Here is a 22,886-nt window from a genome sequence, read left to right as displayed (position 1 = left end):
GGCTACAAAGCTAACATAGTTTTATTTTATTTTATTTTTATTAACAAATTTTATTTTATTTTATCCCATTCCCCCCTCCCCTCCCTGTGAACAAAAGCTTTGTTTCCATTTTTTCCATTTTCACTTTTTTTTTTGTCCCTTCCTTCCTTTCTCCCTTCTTCCTCTTTTGTCCTCCTTCCCATTTCCCAACATTCATTATACATCTCAGTCCTTATTTCCACATTCAGTTTCTCACACCAGAGAAACAGTTTGGTATTTAAACATATGTGTCCAATTTATTTCACTTAAGAATATGGTCTCAAGGTCCATCCATTTAGCTATAAATGTCCGAAGCTCATCTTCTTTATCTCACTCATCAGTTGATACTCCAGTAGTTTTATTTATTTATTTATTTTGGGTACTGGGGATCCAACTCAGGACCTTGTGCTTGCAAGGCAGGTGGCACCACTGAGCTAAATCCCCGGCCCTGATACTCCAGTAGTTTTTTTTTTTTTTTTGTACTGGGGATCGAACTCAGGACCTTGCGCTTTCGAGGCAGGAGTGGTGTCACTGAGCTACATCCCTGGCCCAAAAGGATTTTTACTTTTTGTTTTGTTTTTTGGGTTTTTTTTTTTTTGGTACCGGGCATCGAACTCAGGACCTTGTGCGCCTGTGAGGCAGGCATGGTGCTACTGAGCTAAATCCCCAGCCCTCCAGTAGTTTTAAATATGAGTCACATTTCAGATAGTCAGTGTGGAGCAGATCTGCAGAATTGGGCTTTTCTTTCCATTTTCATACTCTGGAAACTAATGTGTGTAGCTGTAGGGCCTATTGCTATTTCATCTGTTTTGGAGAAAAGTGAGTGCTGAATACTGAAATGACTGGGTGAAGATAATGAACAAATTCATTATTGTGTAGCAGTGTTTTTTGATGTTCAGGAACAAATGGTTCTTAGCTGTGCTCAGAATCATAAAAGCCATCTAGAAGCATATTTAATTCATGTTAGTTACAGCAACTATATTTGAAGGCAGGCATTTTTGCTTCAAAAATCCTGGATGGAAAAGCTAGAATATGTGTAATATTCATGTGCCTTGTGAGAGCATGACACTGTTCAGAGTGGCTTCCCAGGCATCCTGATTTGAAAGAGCCAGGAACCTTCAAAGAGAAGAACTGGCCTGTTGTGAGAGGGTTTGGGAGGTACTGTGGACATTGTGATTAACTGTCAGAGCTCTTAGTTGCTAAATTCAACTTCTTTCTAAACCTTATGCTTTTGAGATTTCTAGAAGACTACATTAGTTGTGTTATTAGTATTTTATTTTAATTCACCAACCAACCGTAGACAATTGCTCTTCCTGTGGTTTGCCAGATGCTCAGTCAAAGCAGGTGGCTTTAGTCTCCATACTAGTAGTGAAGGAGCACTGAAATGTTTTAGTGAGTCGTGACCATTTTAAATATTAATACTGTGATAAGATATATTGAGGGGCATTTAGTTTATTATTGTTGCTTTGTAGGCTTTAATAACAACAAATTCTTTTATTCTTGGATGCACACAGTCTGGTTGGAAGATGCCTGTGTTTCTAAGCTGTTATCTCTCTTGCTGGGTATTAGTGATCAAAGGCAGTTGAGTTGCCTAATACCCTGGGATGGAAAGTGCTTCTCCTGAAACTCAGGTGTTCATTGAGACTCCTTTAAATTTCAGCTTCTCTCCCACCTGCTAACTTGTTCATCTCCGTTCTAGTTTATGAAAGATTCCTTGCAGATTACGTGATCATATTATTAAAAATTCAGAAAACAGGGCCGGGGATTTAGCTCGGTGCGGTGCCGGCTTCGCCAAGTGCAAGGTCCCAAGTTAGATCCCCGTACCAAAAAAAAAAATTCAGAAAACTAGGGGCCAGGGATTTAGCTCAGTGCCACTGCACCTGCCTTGCAAGCTCAAGGTCCCGAGTTTGATCTCCGTAACAACAACAAAATTCAGAAAACTAGAAAAGAAAAAAGCTATTGCTATAATTTTTCAATATTTTCATCTTTTTTTTCTATCTGCGTTTTAAAAAATTAGTGTGGAGGTGTGAACTATTTTGGTTGTAAATGACAGAAATCTGATTCCAAGAAGCTTAAGCAAAGAGGGGAATTTAGGGACTTGAGGGGTCTCTGAGCTAGAGGGAAGAGGTTGCTGAGGCTTGAGGAGCAACAGAAGCCAGGTTATTCTCTCCAAATTTTTGAGTCACATTTCTTCTCAGGCTTCTTTATGTTGTTTCTCTGTGCCTTTTCTCTCTTATTCAGCTTGTTCTCCCATGTTTTATTTCCTTCCACTTCAGCCACCCAGAGTCCAGCTCAATTCCTGTGTGGATCCCAAGGGCTGTCAAACAAAATGATTATTCTTGTGGTAACTATTTGACAGGTGGAGGGAGCTTTCTGCTTCCTAGGGCCCTGGTATACCTTACTGTTTTCATTATTCAGCCCCTAAACTGCTCAGCTTAATGATCCAGCCATCCCATTGCAAGCAGCAAATCCATCCCTCTATGGGAGACAGCCTTGTCTCATTTAGCTACAGCCCCGGCCATCTTATCTTAGGGCCAGATGAGCAGGTCCAGATGTAGTTTATCATCCTCTGGAGCCTGAGGGCTACAATAATTTTAATGATTCCCCAGGTGGTGACTTTTGAATCCTCCATAGGGCAGGCACCACCCTTGATGGTCCTGTTCACTGGTTCCTACTCTGAGACTAGTTTGCTGGTCATAGGTAAAATGAAAAGCAGACTCCTCTTCGTCAGGCTCCAGGCTTTGCACAAAGAATAGGCCCAGCAGGCCTAAGTAAAGTTTACTACTGTCTCTCCCCTTCTGGTGAGTGGGCCTGGCTTGGCAGAGCTAAGGGCTGAACCTCTCTCCCTCCAGATCTTATTACCAAGAGAGGGGATGAGCAGGGTTCTGGCAGTTGCGTTAACATCCCCCTTCCGGTGGGGGTCCTGTGGAAAAGCAGTGCAGGGACCAGCCACCTCAGGCTGCCCTTGGAGAGTGCCATGGGGCCTTCCCTTTTAAGGGATTAGCTGGCATCATCCTGGTTCTTTACAAGAGTGACCAGTCATTCTGGGGTCAGGCTCCCATGTACAAGTAACCCCCCCGCCACAATCTTTTTGTGTTTAATATTAAAGGCCAACCATACTTCTATATTTTAAAAATACTATTTATGCCTAAATTCAAACTGTTGCAGTAAAAGCAAACTGTGTTGACCTGCTTTTAATCTAAGGCCCACACACAGGAGCAAGCTCATTTGCTGGACAGTATAGTGGCAGAGGAAGAGAAAATCTTATTACAAGGGTGGCCTTGGTGAATAGGCCCTATCTCAATAGAGAAGCCTTACCTAGGAAACCTTACCAACTGTGCACACTGCTGTTCCATGGAAACCATGTGAGGTTGAGGGTACCACCAGAAGACAGGCAGACAAAAATCTGTTGAACATAATTATAATTATGGTGCACAGCAGTCATAATTGTATAATCCAAAATTTTGGATTCTGTATTTTTCACCAGATAATGTATATAAGCATTTTTCTGTATTGCAAATTTTTCTAAGTTCTGTGTTAATGCTTATGTAATATTTCATCAAGCATATGTATCTTAATTGATTTTAGCCTTTTGGATATTATTGGGAATTGGTTCTTTGTGGCTTGTTTTTAAGCAGGATGTAATAAGTATTATCTCCCAGAGCCTTTTCCATATCTAGGATTATTTCTTTAGGGGATAGAAATGGAATTACAGGATCAAAAAGTATTAAGTACAGGAGATTGAACTCAAGGAGCCCTGAGTTACATCCTCAGCCCTTTTGAACTTGTGACCTTCCTGCCTCAGCTTCCTGAGAACCTTGAATTACAGGCATTCTTTGCCAGCTAGTAATGTATACTTTTCAATGCAACAGGCAATGGATGAGAAAGATAATTTTACATTCTTTGTCTGTTTTCATAATTTTTTTCATAATTTGAACAAAAAAAGGTATGTTTTAATTTAAATTGTATCATGACTGTAAAAAATACTTTGGAGTTACGCTTTTTATTAGTTTACTTTTATAGCATGTCTTCAGTGGAAGATGGATGTTTTATCATGTAAATTATTTAACAAAAGCTATTTTTCCTATTTTGCGTTAAACATATTCCTCTAATTCTTTACTTTATAAAATGTCTGTGTGTATGTTGAGGGGTGGGTGTTAGCATCCTTTTTTTTAAAATCATGGAGTCTTGTGAGATGACCAGGTTTTAGAGACTGAATTAGACCTGAGAGAAGGAAGTCAGAAGGCCGAGAATGTCATCCTAGGTGTCAGTGGAACCTGCCCATGGATTGTTTCAGCACTCCCTCCTTGTCACGGGCCTTCCTGTCTGCAGGTAGGATCAGTACTTAGAATAAAGGTGACTGGTTCTAGTCCTGACTCAGCTGTTGTCTAGACACATACCCTGGATGAGACTATAGATCCCTCCAAGCTCAGTTTCTTCATCTGTCAGATGGAGGGTTTTATGAAGAAGCTGTGGTTGTTCATGCCCAAAGTAAAGAAGTGTATTGATGTGAGACTCTTATACGTCCCATTCCCATCCCATTGCAGATTTTTGCAAGTACCAGCACAGTGACACTGCCTGAAACCTTGCTGTTTGTGTCAACCTTGGATGGAAGTTTGCACGCTGTCAGCAAGAGGACAGGCTCAATCAAATGGACTTTAAAAGAAGGTAATTTGGATTTGGGCCTTGAGTGCTGTGGGCATTTGTTTAGCTGCTTCCAAGTAAACATATTCCAGAGAAAGAAAAATGGTTATATGTTACGTAATACAATAAGAAAGGAGAATGGAATAAAGAGAGGAAGAGGAATTCTACTCAAAGCGTGTGTCTACAGCCTGAATTGTGATTATCCACTAAGAGTATCAGTTGAAGAAGTGTCTTAAGCTATTGCTTCTTTCTGTCCAGAGTTCACGTTTAAATAGCTCTAGGCTTTTTTATGAATACCTTCCACTGGCTAGTCTTTATGAAGACATCTCACATTAGATTTGTTAAGTTCTAATGATTAGAATCTTGTAATGGTAATTACAAGAAGATGTCTTCTTAACTCCTCAAATTACTCATTTGTTTTTAATAGACTCTGAAATAACTGAGGGGTGTAAGATTTGACATCCGTCCAGGTTAACCACTTTATTGGGCTATTGTGGAGAGGGAAGTAAAACACTAAGCTTGTTTCTCATTTAACTTCTCATGTGTCCATCTTATGATCTTTTTTTCTTGTAGCAATTGCAGAGTGAAGCCCTGGTCTGGGAAATTAATTGTATTTGATTTTCAAAGTAATGTTATGAGATAAAGCCATGAATCTCAGGATTTGGGACTTTCAGTGTCATTTCTATTATTCTGTCCAGTAATAATTCTCATTAGATCCCAGTTCAGGTCTGACTGGCATGTTTTCTTTTGTCACTGTTCTGCGGCTCATTTATTTTTATGAACACAGCAAGTAGTTTTCCTTTGTTAAGAAAGCATTCCCAAACAGTATTCTAATGGAAAAATATTAGTCACACTTCATCTTGTCACTTCAACAACAAACCTGGTTCCCATCCGTAGGTGAGAGCAGCCAGGGCACTATAGGCCTCACCATTACAGGGCCTGCTTGGATCAGCAAGAACGTCAAGCTGTCAGAGTGGCTGGCCTTTTCAGTAGTAAGGTTTACCTTGCAGGCTCTCAGAACATTATCTGTACTGTCTTTCATGCTTAAACCTTGCAGTGTTTTACATGAAAGCAGAATACTTTAAATTTCAGAATTTCCTATTGTGTGTAAAGATGAAAATGAACAAGTCTCTTTTGGATTGAGAAACATTTTGGTCATTGAGTTTTAGGACCCAGCCCTCACTTTCAGTGTTTCCAGTCAGGCTGTGTTTGCCCTGAGCTACTTCATTCTGCTCTGTTTTTCCCTGCATATCTAGTTTTTTTTTGTTTTGTTTTTTGTACCAGGGTTCGAACTCGGGACCTTGCACTTGCGAGACAGGTGATGGAACCACTGAGCTAAATCCCCAGCCCTTCTGGACATCTAGTTTTTTTTTTCTTGCTCTTTACTTTTCTTTTGTTATTCAGAAGTCAAATGTTATTCTTAAATCATCCATCCTCAATTTTGATTTAATGTAACATCTAATTTTAAGTTGATATTCTCCAGGTCTTCAAGTAGCCTTGGCTATACCCAGCACAATTGTGTCCAGTTTGGTCTATTACTTGGTCAAATATACAAATCAATTTGTCCTCTTATAACTTAGAGCTAAAATAATTTGTCTTCTTTTTTTCTTTCTTTCTCTTCCATTTAATGTGTATTTAGAGAATCTAGACTGGGAAAGACACTATATGGGATACAAAGAAGAAATAGGGAGCCCTTGTCTCCAAAGTGTCTGTGGTCTGGTGGGGAGTAAACACAAGTATACAGAACCTCAACAGAGCAGGGTTCTGTGACCACCCCAGAGAGGTACTGGTGAAGTGCTGTGAACCTGTACCCATGCAGGGGCAAGAAAAGCTGTGTGTAGCTATGGTGTTGGAGGTAAGCTGAGGAGGGTGAGTCCAGTTTCAGGCATGAGGGAGGCCTAGAAAAGAGCAGAGGAGGCTTCGGGGCTCGGGTACAGGGTCATTCCCCAGGAGCTTGCAGATGCTTTGCCATGAGAATGTGGGAGGGCCACAGGGTAGATGAAGCCTTACTCATTGAGTAGGAAGCCAAGAACCATTAATGTGCTGGAGCAGGTAAGTGACTCAACCAATGCTCTGCTTTCAGATAATTCCCGCGCGGGGCGGGGCGGGGGGGGGGCAGAGCGCGTGCGCGTGTGCGTGTGTTGAGGGGAATGAGAGATAGGAAGGTGACCTGAAAAAGGGGTTGGGTGAAGGGAAGGGGTGGGAAGGATGAGAGGTGTACCAGAGATAGAAGGAGCAGAATCCGCTGACTTGATAGGGAGGAGAAGCACGGAGGCGGAGTTTAACAACATTTGAAGGAGAAATTAGAGAAATCTGATTAAGGTCTAATGATTTCAAGTAGTAGTCATTATGTTCTAGATCTTATTGCTTTGCTAAGAATAAACTGGCTTTTAAAAGTGAATTGTTAATTCAGCCCTGAATTAATCAATAACTTCAGTTTATATTTCTATACAAAGATTAGTGATGGCAAGTTGGGCCAGGTGGTGCACGCCTATAATCTCAGTTACTTAGGAGACAGGCAGAAGGATCACAAGTTTCAGGCAGGCCGCTTTAGTGATTTCTTGACCAAAAATTTAAAAAACAAGTCGAATGTGGTGCTACATTCCTATAATCTCAGCACTCTGGAGGCTGAGGCAGGAGGATTGCCATGAGTTCTAGACCAGCCTGAACTACATAAGACCTTGTCTCAAAAAAAAAAAAAAATTTAAGAAAACAAAAAGCTGAGGATGTAGCTCAGTGCTTCTTGGGTTCAATCCCCAGTATTTAAAAATGTGTAAATACCGAATAGTATCTCTAGTGTGAGAAACTGAAAGTGTAAGGATGAAAATGATTAAAACGAGTAATTGATAATTTGAAATAGGAAAAGGTCCAAAGGGGTAGGGGTGGCGGGAGGGGAAGGGAAAAGGGAAGAAGGGAAAGGAAAAATTATGAGAAAGAAAAAAAATGGAATCAAAGTCTATGTAAATAGGGAAGAGTGGAGGGGGTGAAGGTTGCATAGGTAATGGGGGAAAAAATAAGAACCAAGATACATCATATACAGGTACAAGCACCCAATGATAAATGTAAATGTATTGTATACCTAAAATGTACCAATTAATATATAAATTTTAAAAATCTTAAAATAAAAAAAATTTTTTTTAAAAAAAAGCTGAGAAAGAAAGGGAGAGAAACAGAGGGAGAAATGTGTTGATATTGTGAGTTGGCAGTTTGATTTTAATCTTGTGGTTATAAAAAAAGATTTCAAAATTGGTATTTTAGCTGCAGAAGGTAGCACACATCTGTAATTCTAGCACTTTGAGAGGCTGAGGCAGGGGAATCAGAAGTTTGCACCTGGGCAACTCACTAAGACCCTATCTCAAAAAAAAAAAATCTAAAGGATTAATAAGTAGCTGGATTATAAAGATATTCTAGGCCCTGAGAATACAGCAAGGGAACAGAACAAGCAAACTTCCTTGCCCTTGTAGAGTTTTCATTCTAGAGGTGGAAACAAACAAAGAAATTTATGGTAGCTGTGGAGGAAAAATGGAGCAGGAAGAGGAATGGACAATGCTACATTGGGTGGGGGTGTGGGCTGCAGTTTTAAACAGGGAAGATCCCTTTGAGGAAGACCTCACAGAGGCAAGGGTGTCTTTTAGGGGGAAGCATATCGGGCCAAAGATGGGGGCAACACATCAAACTGGGGCTCTTCAGAACACGTATTTGTGACTCTATTTTATGGTTCCCTGGCTGTTGTTTTTGGCAGGTGCTTTTGTTCCTCAACCAAACATGTGTTGCAGTTCCAAGAAGGGGAGATTTCTTGGACCATAATGGCAAATTATACCTAGTAGAGAAAGACTCTTATTTTTGTTTTCTGGAACTAATATGAATTCTGACATTTTACTCTAGGTAAAATTTTTCTAAACCAAGTTTTGTAACAGTAGCAATCATCTGAAATTCCTCCAGTGAACAGGGTTAGTGTGTTTTATTTCTGCAATTTCAGAACAAATGCAAACTGAAAATGGTGTACACATGTGGTTTTTTTGGGGGGTTAGCTTTATCAAGCTCACTTTGGCCTGGTGGAGTTGAAAGGACTCTTGTGAGTATTTGTAGGAAGGCCTTAGGTTTCTTGTACTCACCATAAAATATTAGTTATTTCTGGAGTTTAACACTCAAATCTTCATCAAATTATCAGTTATTCTTTAGTAACCCTATTCCATCCCCTTCTGTATCCTTTCCTATAATGGTAGGCATTTAGGACTGTGTCTAATTTAAAACCATTCTTTACTAATCATAAAAATATGCTAAATATGTAACGTGCTACTCTCCCAACCTGACTCCTAAGTGTTCTGTGAGTGGTTAATGCTAGAGATTTTTCAGGAGGAAAGGCTGAGGACAAAACTAGTTGTTTGATTTGAAGTCAATCTTATTCCCAGATGAGTTTCCATTTCTGAATGTGCGCTACTTATCTTGCTTCCTCCCCGTGCTAATAGGGTTGTGCCTGGCAGTCTAGAAAACAGTGGTACTCTGCTACTTTCCTCTCAGTGACCACTTGGTCACCGTATCCCATTGTGGAGATTTAGGAACTACCTCCTGAATCTGAATCAGACTCCTCAATCCCCTGTGCCAGACTCAGGGTATCAACATGGCAGACTGTTGATTGCCATCACTGCCTCCCACTGTCTCTGCCCATCTCAGTCCTCCATTCACTCATTGAGCAGCCATCAGACCTTCCACAAAGGCCCACTGGACCATGCTGCACTTACGCTACCCTGAAACACTCTTGGGTGTTGTATACCACCACCACTGTGGCCTGCTGCCTGTGCCAGTGTGGTCACTGTGTTACCTGTGTATGAAGAGAGGAAGACAAAGGGGAGAGTGAGTGTCATGTGTGATAGTGGACATGTCAACACCTGCCCCTTTGCCACAGCTGTTTTGAGAAGCACTGGCTCACAGGGTCAGGTCTGAGCTCCTCAGCCTGCAGGTGAGACCCTTCATAGTCCACCCTCACCTACCCCTCCAGCCTAAGTTTCCTTGGCTGCCCACTCTCTCACCACACAGGCCTCAGAGACCTTGTGCCTTTGCTTACAGAGTTGGGCAAAGACTTCCTCCTCAGGCCTTTCCTCATCTGGGTTCTGGAGGTGTTTGTTGTAGCCTATTACAGCTCTTGTTGCTTGTGCCTTGAGTTTTTGTCTTCAGTGGTCTTCCTACTGGATTGCTGCTTCCTTGATGGGGCCTCCGGGCAACCAGGTGCTCAGTATTTGGCACCCTCACCCTTTTGACTGGGCATCTTTTTCGAGTTCTAAGAAGCAGGTGGAAGTTGACTTTGCCTCCTTGGGATGTGTTGTGTGTTGCTCAGACCATCATGGTGGTGGTTTCCAATTCTAGTTTCTAATCTTGAGTTTCAGGTAGCCTTTCCTGGTGTTTTGCAGGTGGTTTCCTCACCTGCTTTCTGGGGAGTGTGGGTGTTCCTCTGGAAGAGTCAGAGATCTGTCTTCAGAGGGGTGATGGAAACATAAAATGAGGGAATTATAAAAAAAAATGCGAAGTCTTTAGAAGTTCTCACCTATTCTCAGGGCTTTCTAGGTTTAGGTTATGTGGCATCTACCTTTCTACCTCCTTGCTCAACACCAAGGAAAGTATTTCTTTTCTCTCCGTTGGTGTGCAGAGTTGAAATTACATCTTAGAAGAAGGGATGTGATAAAGGCCTGTTTTTGCTTTTGAGTATCTTGAAAATGTGTTAGATCCTTTCTTTCTCTTTTGTATTATACTTTTCAAATAAGATTTATTTTTACTTTTAGATTTTACTTTTAAATGTTTCCCAACATGGAGATATTATTTAGTGTATCCCACGGGTCTATCCCTCAGCATCAGATACGAGTGCATGTCCAGTCTTGTTCACCTGCACCCTGATGGCTTCCCTCCTTCATGGCCGGGATGTGGTTCAAAGTGCCACATCTTGCATCTCAAGGGGGACCTCTTAGAGCTGCAGTCCCCACATGCAGTAGCATAGATTTAGCTCTAATGGGTATTCTCAGCACCACTGTTGATATGTATTGGAACACAGCTGTGATTGTGGAAGTACATGGATAAGGTGCCTTTTTGCACCTTTGGTGGTCTGTGTGGTTTGATGAAATGCCATTGCTCAAGAATGAATTCTGTGAAGTTACATCCCAGGAGACACTTGGACAGGTGGTTTTGGTGTGAATGTTATTGATTGTAACATTCAGTGTGTGTTTTTTGGCCCGAGTTACTGCTGCTGAGGTAAAGTGGATGAGTAAGTACATGGGTAGGTATGGGTAGTTTTCTGATTATTCTGGTGTTGCCATCTTATTACCTTTGTCAAATATGACATTATGTGATTTGCTGAAGTTATCCTTGAAGAAAACTTGTTACTCATTTTCCCAGTTCTGATGAGATTTAGAATTTGAGGAGCTTTTGATTAGCTGTCGTTTTTAAAGTGATTTCCTCATGAAAGCTGGGCTTTGAGGAACATTTAAGACTTTCTGCTCTTGTTGCCTTTGCTACCGTGTGTGCACCATGTTTTTTCTCCTCTGCCATGCCTGTTTGCCATCCCTGCCTTGGAGCCAGCCAACTATGGACTGAAACCTCTGTGAACTGTGAACTAAATAAACCCTTTCCCCTTAGGAAAAGAAAAAGACTTTCTACCTTAACAATTTGAACCTAACAACCTTAACGGGTATTTAAGGGTTAGATTAACCAGGGACTTTTCCCCTGGAGGCAAGGAATGAGCTGCGACTGGGGAGAAATATTCTCTAATTGGGTCACTTGAATGCATGAAATATATTTGGAAGACTTAAATGTTCAGTTAAGGAAGGGTGAATGACTTTGTTTCTGCCAATTATTCTTTATCAGAAAATAGTATTAGAACACTACACATTCTTGAGGAAATGATGGGTTTTGTTTTTTTTTACCATGTTCTGGCTCTGTCTTTCTAGTCTTCCTGCTGTCAGCCAGGATTAAAATCTCCCTGTCAGTTTTCACTCATCCCTTTCACTTTACCTGGTCAGACTGAGTTTTGCTGGTCCCTCTCTGTCCCACACTGGTTCAGGCCTGGTTGACTTGGAATGTTGTGTTGCCTTTCTCTCTGCTTTATGATTCCTTCTTCCCCCTTCTCCTATTTGTGCCGTGATGCCCACCTGTCCAACCCACCTTCAGGTGCCTGTATCACACTTCTGTTTTTCTAAGAAGTCTCTATTTTGAGTCCTGGTGCTCACATACCACACCACAAAGTCTTCAAGACTGCAGTTCAGTTTATCTGTGTTGTGCCTCAACAGGAACTCATGACACCCACCAGGCCTATATCCTTATTCTTACAATTAGGGTAACAATTCCTCACTCACGTGGTTTTGTCATTCCCATGTTTTGAGCCTGTCGTGTATTCTATCTAGCCCAAACCTAGGAGATCTTGTGGCACATGCCACATGTTTTAGCAGTTCATTACACACTGTTTCATGTATAGTCACTTCATGAGCCAACCCCACATGACACTTAACAGAGAACTAAGCCAATAGGAGATGCCTGACATTTGTTTTAGAGATGTTTTTGGTAAATCTCAACAGATAATTACTGGCAGTTGGGAGCTGTCCTCCTGCTGAGAAAGGGAGGGAGGGAGAAAAAGTAGGAGGGAGGGTAAAGCAGTTGGGACCTCATCTGTGGTCTCTTGCTCTTTTTTTGGTACCAGGGATCGAACTCGGGACCTTGTGCTTGCGAGGCAGGTGGCAGAGCCACTGAGCTAAATCCCTGGCGGTCTCTTGCACTTTTAATGACTTTTTTTTTTTTTTTGAGACAGGGTCTTGCTATGCAGTTTAGGCTGACCTTGAGCTCACTATGTAGCCGAGGCTGGCCTTAAACTTGGAGCGATCCTCTTGCCTTAGCCTCCTGAGTGCTGGGATTACAGACATGCGCCACCACACTTTTCTCTTTTAATAAGTTTTGAAAAGGAACAACTGAAAGCATTTCAAATCACCGCTAGAGACACACTTAAAGGGGCCAGTTGGGAGAATTTCTAACTGCACCATGATATTTTAGTCATGCTGGAGAAGTCTCCAGAGAGGAAGCTGATTTTAAAACACTGGCATGTGAGGTCAGATAAGGGTTCAGAAGGAAGGCCATAGTGCAGAAGGACAGAACAACCAGTGCCTATCTAGATGCTGCCAGAGAAGTAGGTGTTCCAGAAATATCGATGTTCATCTGGGGAAGAGAAGAGAATGATCTCTCAAGATTACTTGAGCTGCAGTCAAGTGAGCAACCTGTTCTCATAGCTTCTGTAATCAAAAGGTTCTTATTTCTTCCCACATGGAAGAAGTATGCCTGAGCTACCTGCAGAGAGAGAGAGAGAGAGAGAGAAGGCCCCTCTTGAACTCCAGTTTGAAAGAGTTACTTAAATTTTGGTTGAAAAAAGGAATTGAAGTGTGTTATGTACATGTACCAACTTCCCACAAGGATTGTAAACATATACTACACACATGTACTAATAAACTAATTTTTAAAAAAAGAAAATAAATTTTGGTTGACTTCATCAAAGATGGTTTTTGTTTAGCTCACTTGTCACCACATATTCCCTTGACCTCCACCCATGCTGGCTGGCCTGTGTGAGGGACACCTGCAGGGGTGCTCCTGGGGCCTTCAGTCTCAGTGTGGACTTCCCTTTACCTGTGTACCTGGGTAAGCTGGAGGGCAACCCTCCTGCAGCACCCTGCAGGGGGTAGCAGGAAGGTCAGGCCTCTCCAGCCTGTTAAAAAAGAGTTTAGTGGAGTAGCTTTCTTTTTTTTTTTTTTGGATTGAACTCGGGTCCTTGCGCTTGTGCAGCAGGCGGCGAACCCACTAAGCCAAATCCCTGGCCCGGAGTAGCTTTCTTTTTGAAGATGCTAACTTTATTTATTTATTTAGTTTTTTGGTTTGTTTGTTTTTGGTACCAGGGATTGAACTCGGGACCTTGAGCTTGCGCGGCAGGCGCCGGAACCACTGAGCTAAATCCCTGGCCCTGCTGACTTTATTTTAAAAAAATTTTTTATTAGTGCATATTTGCCATAATGATTGCCTTCATTGTGGTGAGTTGGTGTGTACACATAATGCATCTTAATTCTTTTTCTATCCCCTTTGCCTCTGCTCCTTTCCTTCTCCCTCTCTCCACCTTTCGGTTCCCGTCCTTTGGAAAAGTTTTATTTCCTAGTTTCTTATTATCTTCCTGGTTTCCCATTTTTTATCTTTTGTTTTGCTCTTTAATGGAATAGGCTCTTTTTATATGCACAAAAGTAAAGAGACTAGCATCATGAAAGCCTTATACCCCAGCACCTGTAATGATCAGCATGTGGAGTTCCCCACTTCCCTTCTTCAGTTCCAAGCAAGTATCACATCATTTTTTTAAAAAATGTGAACAAACAGTACTATGTTTAGATGTATGTTTTTAGTTTTTATTATATAGGTTTCTGTGTGGGAATTCCTTTTTATTATGAGAAACTTATTTGAGTGACTATATTCCACATGCAGTGTTGACTATCTTAAGTCACTGAATTCCTTTCATTCTCCAGACCGTGTCACCCACTGTGTGGTAAGAAGGCAAAATCCTGGGTAACAGGATTCCAGGGTTCACTCTCCGATTATTCACTAAGCTATGCATGAGCTTTCTGTGTTTTCTTGTATATATTTCACAATAAACAAAATGATGGGCTTTGCCCCTAGAGTGCTTGAAAGTCCATCCAGCCCTCAGATATTTGAGAACCAGAGAGGCCATATGCAAGGAAGTACCTGTCTCTTGGGAAATGTGATAAGAACATCATCAGTACATACCAAGCACAATGGACAGTGTATTCATTTTTCCTGGAGAAAGGGATATTTGGAGCCTGAAGAACAAGCAAGATTTTTTTTTTTTTTTTTGAGACAGGGTCTCTCTTTGTAGCCCAGGCTGGCCTCAAACTCACTATGTAGCCCAGGCTGGCCTCAAACTCACAGTGATCCTCCTGCCTCAGCCTCCCGAGTGCTGGGATTATAGGCATGTACCATCACGCCTGGTACAAGCAAGATTTAGATAGTTGGAGATAAGAGCCCATTAGGGTGAGCAGAGACCAGTGTGAAAACACAGGGTGAGTTTGGGGAAAAAGTGTCACTGGAAGATAATTGTGGAGAAGAATTAGGCCCATGTTTTAGGAGGTCTGCAAACCATATGCTGAGAGGCCCTGGGGTGCCACAGTGAGATCCCAGGGCCACTGCAGTTTATTTAATGTGTGGAGAGAAACACAGTGCTACTCCACAAATGTAAAACACTGTGCTTGAGGGTGTCTGTAGTTTGAGCATTGGATTGTGCTACATTCCTTTCAGTGATGTTACAATGTTGTATAACTGAGTTTTTAGCAGTTGCTATGACAAAAAATCAAATACCTGGTGTATTCTGTGTAGGATGGTCAAAAGGGTGGCAATGTCCAGGCTGTTATAAGGTTTCAAAGTTGTGCAGCACCCAATAGCTGCACATATGCCATTAGCAAGTAATTGTGTTGTTGTGGTTTCACTCTAAAGTGGCCCCCAAAGCCTCACGTGTGTGGAAGGTGATTGAACTGTGGGAGTGTCAGCTTGGTGTTGGGAGTTGAGGTTTGGTCAGAAGAGATGGATCTCTGGGGCATGGCTTAGATTTATCTCAGTCCTCCATTCCTCCCTTCATGGTGTCTGTGTCCTGTCTACCCTGGCACAAGCAGCTCCCCACACCCCTCTGCCATGCGGCCCTGCCTTGGAGCCAGCTAACTATGGCCTGAAACCTCTGCGAACTGTGAGCTAAATAAATCTCCTCTCCTAAGTTGTGTGTATGGGGTACTGTATAGTATTAGCAGCGAGAAAGTGAAGACACATGGTTAAGAATGAAATAAACTTTTTTCTTTCAATTTTCATGTATTTTTTTTTCCCATGTGGCTTCTTAGTTGCTATGCCTTAAATACTTGTTGTTTGGAGTTAACTAACTAATAAATGAGACTTTTAGGTATTTCTTCCTTTATTCACACAAAAAACAAAACCAAATAAACTCCCAGAAACAGCACAAATGTCCATCAACAGGTAAATAGATAAACAAATTTATGCATTTTCTTAAGGTGGACAACTATTCAGAAATAAAAGAATGAACCATTACACAACAACAGGGATAAATTTACAAAACATGCAGAGAGAAAGGAACCAAACACAAGAGAGTACCCACTGTGTAATCATCATGTTTGGGATTCTAGAACAAACAAAAAAATCTTAGAAGTTGTCAGGGTGGAAGTTGGGAGCACTGAGTCCAAAGGGGTATGAGAAAGTATTTGAGACAATAGAAATGTACTGTGCCTTGACTGAGGACAGTTACATGGGTGTATATGTTTTTCAAGATTATTCAAACTGTGCACTTAAAATAAATGCATTTAGGAGAGAAAGGTGATCATGAACAGAAGAGAAGAAAAGCCAGAGATTTATAGGCAGAGGGAAGAAGCTAGCCAGCCAGAGAGAGGAGCTAGAGGTCCTCGGAGCCAGGGAACTGCCTGGAGACTCCAGATGAGAAAGTGAAATACCTGAGAATCAAGGTGAAAGTGCTTACCTTTTATAAAGAGCCAAAGGGAAGGATAGAGTTGGGCAAACTCGCCTGAAAGGAAGTCTCAGCTTATGCAGCGCCCCTGCATTCCTCTGTGACACACAAAGCAGAGACATTTGTGGAGATAAAAGGCCTTGAGGTAAGGAATGAAAATTTGATGTAGCAGCTAGGAAGGATGGGGCACTGAGGCCAACCAGGAAGTAGATAAATAAATCTCCTAATGAGGTGGGGCCAGCTGACCTTACGGGTAAAGTGGTATCCTCACTGAGGATTGCAGTGTTTTCTTCAGGAGTGCTTGGAGGCCTGGGTGAGGAAAGGGGATTACTAGGTTGATCTGGGTTGAGGGTTGGTAGTGTTTCTGCTGATGATTAGAAGCGATCAATGATGGCTATGCAGGCTGAACAGGAGGTAGTTTGGAAATTAACATTTGTGAATTGCTCCATTCAACAAATACATTGAATACCCCCTATGTGCCAGGCAGTTTTGTTTTGTTTTATTTTATTTGTTCTTTGAGACAGGGCCTTGCTGTGTAGTTCAGGCTGCCCTTGAACTCACTATGTAGCGCAGGCTAGCCTTGAACTCTCAGCAATCCTCCTGTCTCAGCTTCCTGAGTGCTGGGTTCACAGGCCTGTGTCACCACACCTGGCACCAGGCACTATTTTGGATGCTAGGAATATAGTACACAACAGAAGATAAGTGAGCTCTCAGGCTGGGGATTTAGCTCAATGGTTCTGCCACCTGCCTTGCAAGCACAAGGTCCCAAGTTCGATCCTTGGTACCAAAAAAAAAATATGGATAAGTAAGCTCTCATGGAGCTTACAGAGGCTAGAGTCAGACATTAAACAAGTCAGTAATAAAAGAACACAGAACTTCAGAAGTGGTGAGTGTCATGCAGAAAAATTAAGCAGAGAAGAGGGACAGAAAGTCCTGGGGATAGGAAGTGGCCATGGAACACCTCTTTTAAGATGGTGACATTTGGTCAAAGACAAATCAGCCTGAGGAGGAAATAGGAGATTGTTAGAAGGTGACAAGGTGGGAGGAATTGTGTGGGACTTATAGGCCACTGTGTGAACACTGGCCTTTTTTTTGAGTGAGTCAGGGAACCAGCAAAGGATTTTAAGTAACAGAAACATAATCTGATTTGTGTCTTTAAAAGAATCATTCTGGGCCAGGGATTTACCTTAGTGGTTCCACTGCCTGCCCTGCAAGTGCAAGGACCTGAGTTCTATCCTCAGTACCAAAAAAACACAAACAAACAAACAAAAATCATTTTTCTCTGTGTCAGGGCACTCACTGACTAAAGTCCTAACAAATATTTAATCCTTATATAATCCACATAGAGTTGTCCCATGAAATTGACATTGGTTTTCCCCTTTATGATGAGGAGATTGAGGTTCAGAGAGGTTAAATAACTCTGCTGAAGTCATTCAGGTGATCATTGGCAGAGTCATGACTTTAGCCTAGCCCCATATAAATTAGGGGGAAATGGAGGGCTTGAAAGACAGGATTCTGTTAATGTTGAAGGGACACTGGGAGTAGGAAACAATGATGATCATTGTAGAAAGAGACCAGAGTTTGGCACCCAGCAACATGTGTTAGAATTAGGCATCAGCAATGTCTTTGAGTTCTGATATCTTCTAGGTGATTGATGGTTCTATTCATAGAGTAGGGTATTCAAGAGCAGAAGCCAGTCTGAGGTGAAAGATGGGGTAGTGGCTTGGACAGTGGACATGCTGGTAGGAAATAGTGAAATGTCCAGGTGATCCAGAGAGAAGAGCTTGAAGTGGGGACCTAGAATCCCCTCTTGTGGTTAGACTTTATGTGCTCCTGGAGAGAGAAAAGAGAAGCTGCAGGGGAGAACCTGGAAATGTTCCTCCAGATAATCGGAGCGGGGAGTGGAGGAACAAACTCACTTCTTGCTAGGTGTGGTAGTGCACACCTGTATTCCCAGCACTCAGGAGGCTGAAGCAGGAGGATCGCTGCAAGTTTGAGGCCAGCCTGGACTACATAGTAGGTCAAAGCCAGTCTGAACTGCATATCAAGACCTTGTGTCAAAAAACAAAATAAAATAAAATAAACTCTTTTAGAGATGGAAATGTTCAAATTTTTAACTGGGGCATAGTGGCACACTCCTGTAATCCCAGCACCTGGGAGGGTGAGGCAGGAGGTATCACCATGAGTTCAAGGCCAGCCTGGGCTACATAGCAAGACCCTGTCTCAAAAAAAAAAAAAAAAAAAAAAAAATATATATATATATATATATATATATATAAAATATATGTATATATATGTGTATATATGTATGTATATATGTATATATATGTATGTATATATATGTATATATATATTTTTTCTTATAAACTTGGACATAGGAAAAATGTGAACATCTGTCTTATCATTTCAGTCTCAGGTTAGCAAGGAAGATTAGGTTAGCATAACAGTAGAGTATCACCTGAGCTCATTCCGGAAGTTGTTTTCTTTGAGTGGAAAGGTTGTGCTTTGTGTTTCAGACCAAGCTGATACCAAGGGGATGGAGTTGAGGCCAGGGCAGCAGTGAGCACACTGATTTTTTTTTCCTGAGCTAATCCTGGGAAACCAAACATTGATTTCAGCAATATTTTCCCATATCTTTACCTGATAACCCCACGTTTATCTTGAACAACACCCATTTTTACATTTGTGAAGGAAACCCTCCCTGCTTCTTTTTCCTGAAACTAAAACAGCTTGATGAGGTTGGCTGACCTCTTCATCAGGCTCCATATAGACAAAATGGCTTATTTTATAGGAATATTTGTTTACAGTCTTATAGTTTACCTAGGGTTTCTTCTCATATGGCTGAAAACTTTTTTTAAAAGCAAGAATCTTGCTTGATACCAATTCTCACTATGAAAGAAAAAGCCAAGACTTTTTTCCTGTTGCTTTTCACTGCACATTTTCCCATGATGCTTTTTGTTTTTATTTTGCTAGCTTTCCAAGGATATTTATCTTTAACCTCTTTCTTCTTCTGTGTGTGTGTGGTACTACAGATTGAACCCAGGGCTTTCACCCTAAGCTACATTCCCACCCCTTTTACAGTGTTTTATTTTTTCATTTTGAGACAGAGCCTCACTAACCTACTTAGGCCGGGTTCAAATTTTCACTTCTCCTGCCTTAGCCTCCCAGTTTGCTGCATTACAAGCATGTGCCACCATCCCTGGCTTTAGCTTTAACACCCCCCACCTTTTTTGGTGGTACTGGGTATTGAACTCAGTGGTGTTTTACCACAGAGCTACATCTCCAGCACTTTTTTATTTTTTATTTTGGACAAAGTCTTGCTAAGTTGCCCAGGCTGGCCTCAAACTTGTGATTGCCCTTTTTGTAATATGGAAGATTTCAAGCATATGTACAAAGAATAGTAGAATGACTCCCTAATGATGTTTATCCATCTTTCACAGTTATAACCCCAATACTTTGTTTTATTGGTTCCCCCATAAAATTATTTTCTGTAATATAGTCAGGCAAATCTTGGATTCAAATGATTCCAAAGAAGAAAAATATCTATAGAATAGGTCATCATTGCACCTCAGAAGCCAAGCAGCAGTTTTCTTACCTCTCTCAGAGCTGTCTTAGTGGTTGGGTTTTTCCCTTGCCCACACCTTTGGTTATCTAGGTATGTGGTGTTAATGAATAAATGGTGAATACTAAAGTGATCCTAGGGTTCCCTCCCACTGGTCATCTTCTCCTAAGACTAACAAGCCTGGTTCTTACACACCAGTATATTTGTACCAGAAATCCTTCCCTGTTTCCACTGACATCCTGTATCTTATGGTGCAGGGCATATCCTGGGACCTAAGGCCTCAGAATCAGGTGACCAGTCCATAAACTATAGAAATCCAGGAAAATCTGCATCCGAAGACAAGTCCGTGAGACTGAGCAAACACTACAGCAAGGATCAGGTTATGAACAGGAGTTCAAATCATGTCAGTCTCTGTTTTGTTTCTGGTGAATTCCTAGGCTTTGGCAGTGTCCTTTTTATGTATGATACCTTGAGTGGCTGAAATAAACTAAAAGATGCCTTTTTTTATTGCCCTGCTTTCTCTGGAATAGGACAGTCTTACTTTTCCTATCTTGCATGGCTTCAGGGCCACATTGGAGTACCTGGGTCCTAATTGCACCTTGACTAGTTTGTTTCAGTCAGTGAATGTCGTGTGCCTTTGTTTCCTGTCTCTTGCATCAGTCTGTTTGTGAGAGTGTACCGAGAGGTGATTAATGGGAAAGATAAACATACATTTACTGACTGAAAGTTCATCCTGTTTCCTAAAGTGTTTTTGGTTTAGTGAATTGTTTGCTGCCCACAGACCACATCTGGTGTGTATAATTCTGTTGTTGTGAGTGCTATGTATCTTTGTGTAGGACCTGGGCTGTTAAACCAGTGTCAGTATATGATAAGGCTTGAAAGATTTTCCTTCATCCAAGAATCTCAAGTGATACGGAGGATTGGACAGCTGTCTGTTACCATAAGCAGAGCCACTGGAACTCTGCACACAAAGTCCTAGTAGAATGTTTGCTCCCTCGCCCCCAGCTCTGTGAAGTTGTGTATGTGACTGGAGCTGTGCGTTTTGATTGCTAGCAATACCTCCTCTGTGTGCAGTCTCTGCCCTGAGGATTTTGGATGTTACAGCACAGCTGCCATTCATGCCCTTTCACTTCACTACCATCTACCCAGCCAATCAAGAGCCTCCTGGTAGTGTTGCCCAGGAGAATTTAGGGAGGGGAAATTCAGCTATTTTTAACTGCTGTGAATATGAAATTGACAGAGAAAAAAGCTTTTTCCTAATTTAAAAAGCAATGCCTGTACAAATTTTGAGAAATATAGAAAAGGTGTGTGTCAGGAGGTTGCTTATAGTGCCAACAAAAGTAATGCAGAATGAGCATTTTTGAATTCATCTAGTTTTCTTCTATGTTTATAGAAGATTTTCCCCCATAGTTGCATTAATAGTGTCTGTACAATGTTATATTTTTTCCTGGACCTAACAGCATAAAGATTTTACACATTTTAAAACTTTTTTAGCCCTTTTAGAAACCTTAATTTTTTTTTACCAAGCAGATATTCCATAATTTAACCATATTATTATTGCATAGTGAAGACATTTATAATGATACTGTGAATATCCATATAAAATCATTTCCATATTTATATTATTTTAAAACTAGATTTTATAGAACTCCAGTTAATGGATCAAAGGGAATCAAGGCTTGAAAGCTCTGGGATTGCTATTATAGGCTGCTCCAAAGGGGTGTATCTCCATTTACCATCCAGTGAAAATCTGTTCTTTAAGCCACAGTTTGACATTTCTGAACAGGAATATCTAGTACTCCTCCAGGTATCTGCCAAGGTAATGATTTGGGTTTTAGAAGTCCTTGATGTTCCAGATACTGATCCTGTCACTCTGTGTCCACTGTGGCTTATGACTGGTTCTTCCTTCTGTGTTCATCCTCCAAGTTATATGGCAGTTTCTTGATATCAGTTCTCAAGCTGACCATAGTGACAGTCATAAGAACTTATAATTGTGTCTTTGTGTGTTTCCTGAAGTTTGCTCACATACATTATCTCATGTAAGTCAACCTCTATTGTTGGTATAACTTGGGACTGGGGCCCAGGATGTTTTCAAGCAAGTCTGATGATGCCTTTGTTCTTTTGCACAGATCCGGTCCTGCAGGTCCCAACACACGTGGAAGAGTAAGTTTTCTGATTTGCTCAGAACTTCTCTTTAATTCTTTGTCTCATTTATTCAGTCCGCATTTAGGAGGCTAGTAGCTGGGATACACACATGCAAGGTTTAGGCATAACAAAAATGAGTGAGGGCTGAGCGTGCAGCTCAGTAGTAGAGTGCTTGCTGAGCATATGCAGGGCCCCAGGTCCAATCCCCAGCACTGAAAGAAAGAGGAAAAGAGTAAAACATACTAAGTCTCACAGGAGCTCTGATGGGAACCTGTGTCAGGGAGGGGGTGGTACATTCCTTCAGGAAGGATGACAGTGGTGTTGAAAAGGCTTATTTAGATGAAACTTAAGCTGAGTTTTATTTTATTTTACTTTTTTCTGGTACTGGGGATCGAACTCAGGACCTTGTGCTTGCCAGGCAGGTATTGTGCCACTGAACTACATCCCCGCCCTGCTGAGTTTTAAACTTAAATTTCACGGTCTGGATCTCTCCTTCTGCTGTGCCATACCACAGAGAGGGAGGATGATCATGGCCTGCCCCTAGCGTACACGTGTTAGGTGAAAAATTGGGTGTCATGTGTAAGAGCCTGGGGTGATGGTGGATCCTACACTGAAAAGAGATTTAGCAAGGGGTTTCCAAGCAACTCAAGTTGCAGTTCAGTCTTCAGAAGATTAACCTTACAGAAGACCCCCTCCTGTCTGCTTCATGTTCATCTCCATGGCAGATTCTCTGACATCAGTTTTCACAGTCTGCTTTTATTGCCTCTATTCGAAAAATAAATGTTTATTGAAAACTAAAGGTAGAGTTGTTCTACCTGTTCAAGTATCATGCCATGCTGTTAATTTAAATATTAATTATTGGAAGTTCTATGTGCAATTGAAGAGTGGACTTGCTGGGTCCTTTCCACTTATTTTACCTTCATCCAGAGTGCTTCGGCTAAATGATGATTTACTCTGCTGTGGTTTCTTATGACT

General features: G+C 41.4%; 1 protein-coding gene across 2 annotated transcripts in view; it reads left to right on the top strand.

The window, feature by feature from the left end:
* The window catches only part of Ern1 (endoplasmic reticulum to nucleus signaling 1), a 98,070-nt gene that overhangs the window by 27,827 nt on the left and 47,357 nt on the right, over positions 1 to 22,886 (top strand). The window contains exons 2-3 of one of the 2 annotated variants that reach the window (XM_004868640.4): positions 4,566 to 4,686; positions 21,896 to 21,929. In XM_004868640.4, the coding sequence (XP_004868697.1) occupies positions 4,566 to 4,686; positions 21,896 to 21,929 (155 nt within the window). The remainder of the gene's footprint in view (positions 1 to 4,565; positions 4,687 to 21,895; positions 21,930 to 22,886) is intronic. The other variant, XM_087210195.1, reaches the window with a different exon arrangement.

The sequence above is a fragment of the Heterocephalus glaber genome, unplaced genomic scaffold (genome assembly GCF_053883595.1).
Source record: "Heterocephalus glaber isolate CG9 unplaced genomic scaffold, H.glaber_assembly_v1.0 deba00001124, whole genome shotgun sequence".
In the NCBI taxonomy this organism is placed as follows: domain Eukaryota; kingdom Metazoa; phylum Chordata; class Mammalia; order Rodentia; family Bathyergidae; genus Heterocephalus; species Heterocephalus glaber.
This window is presented reverse-complemented; position numbering and strand designations above follow the sequence as displayed.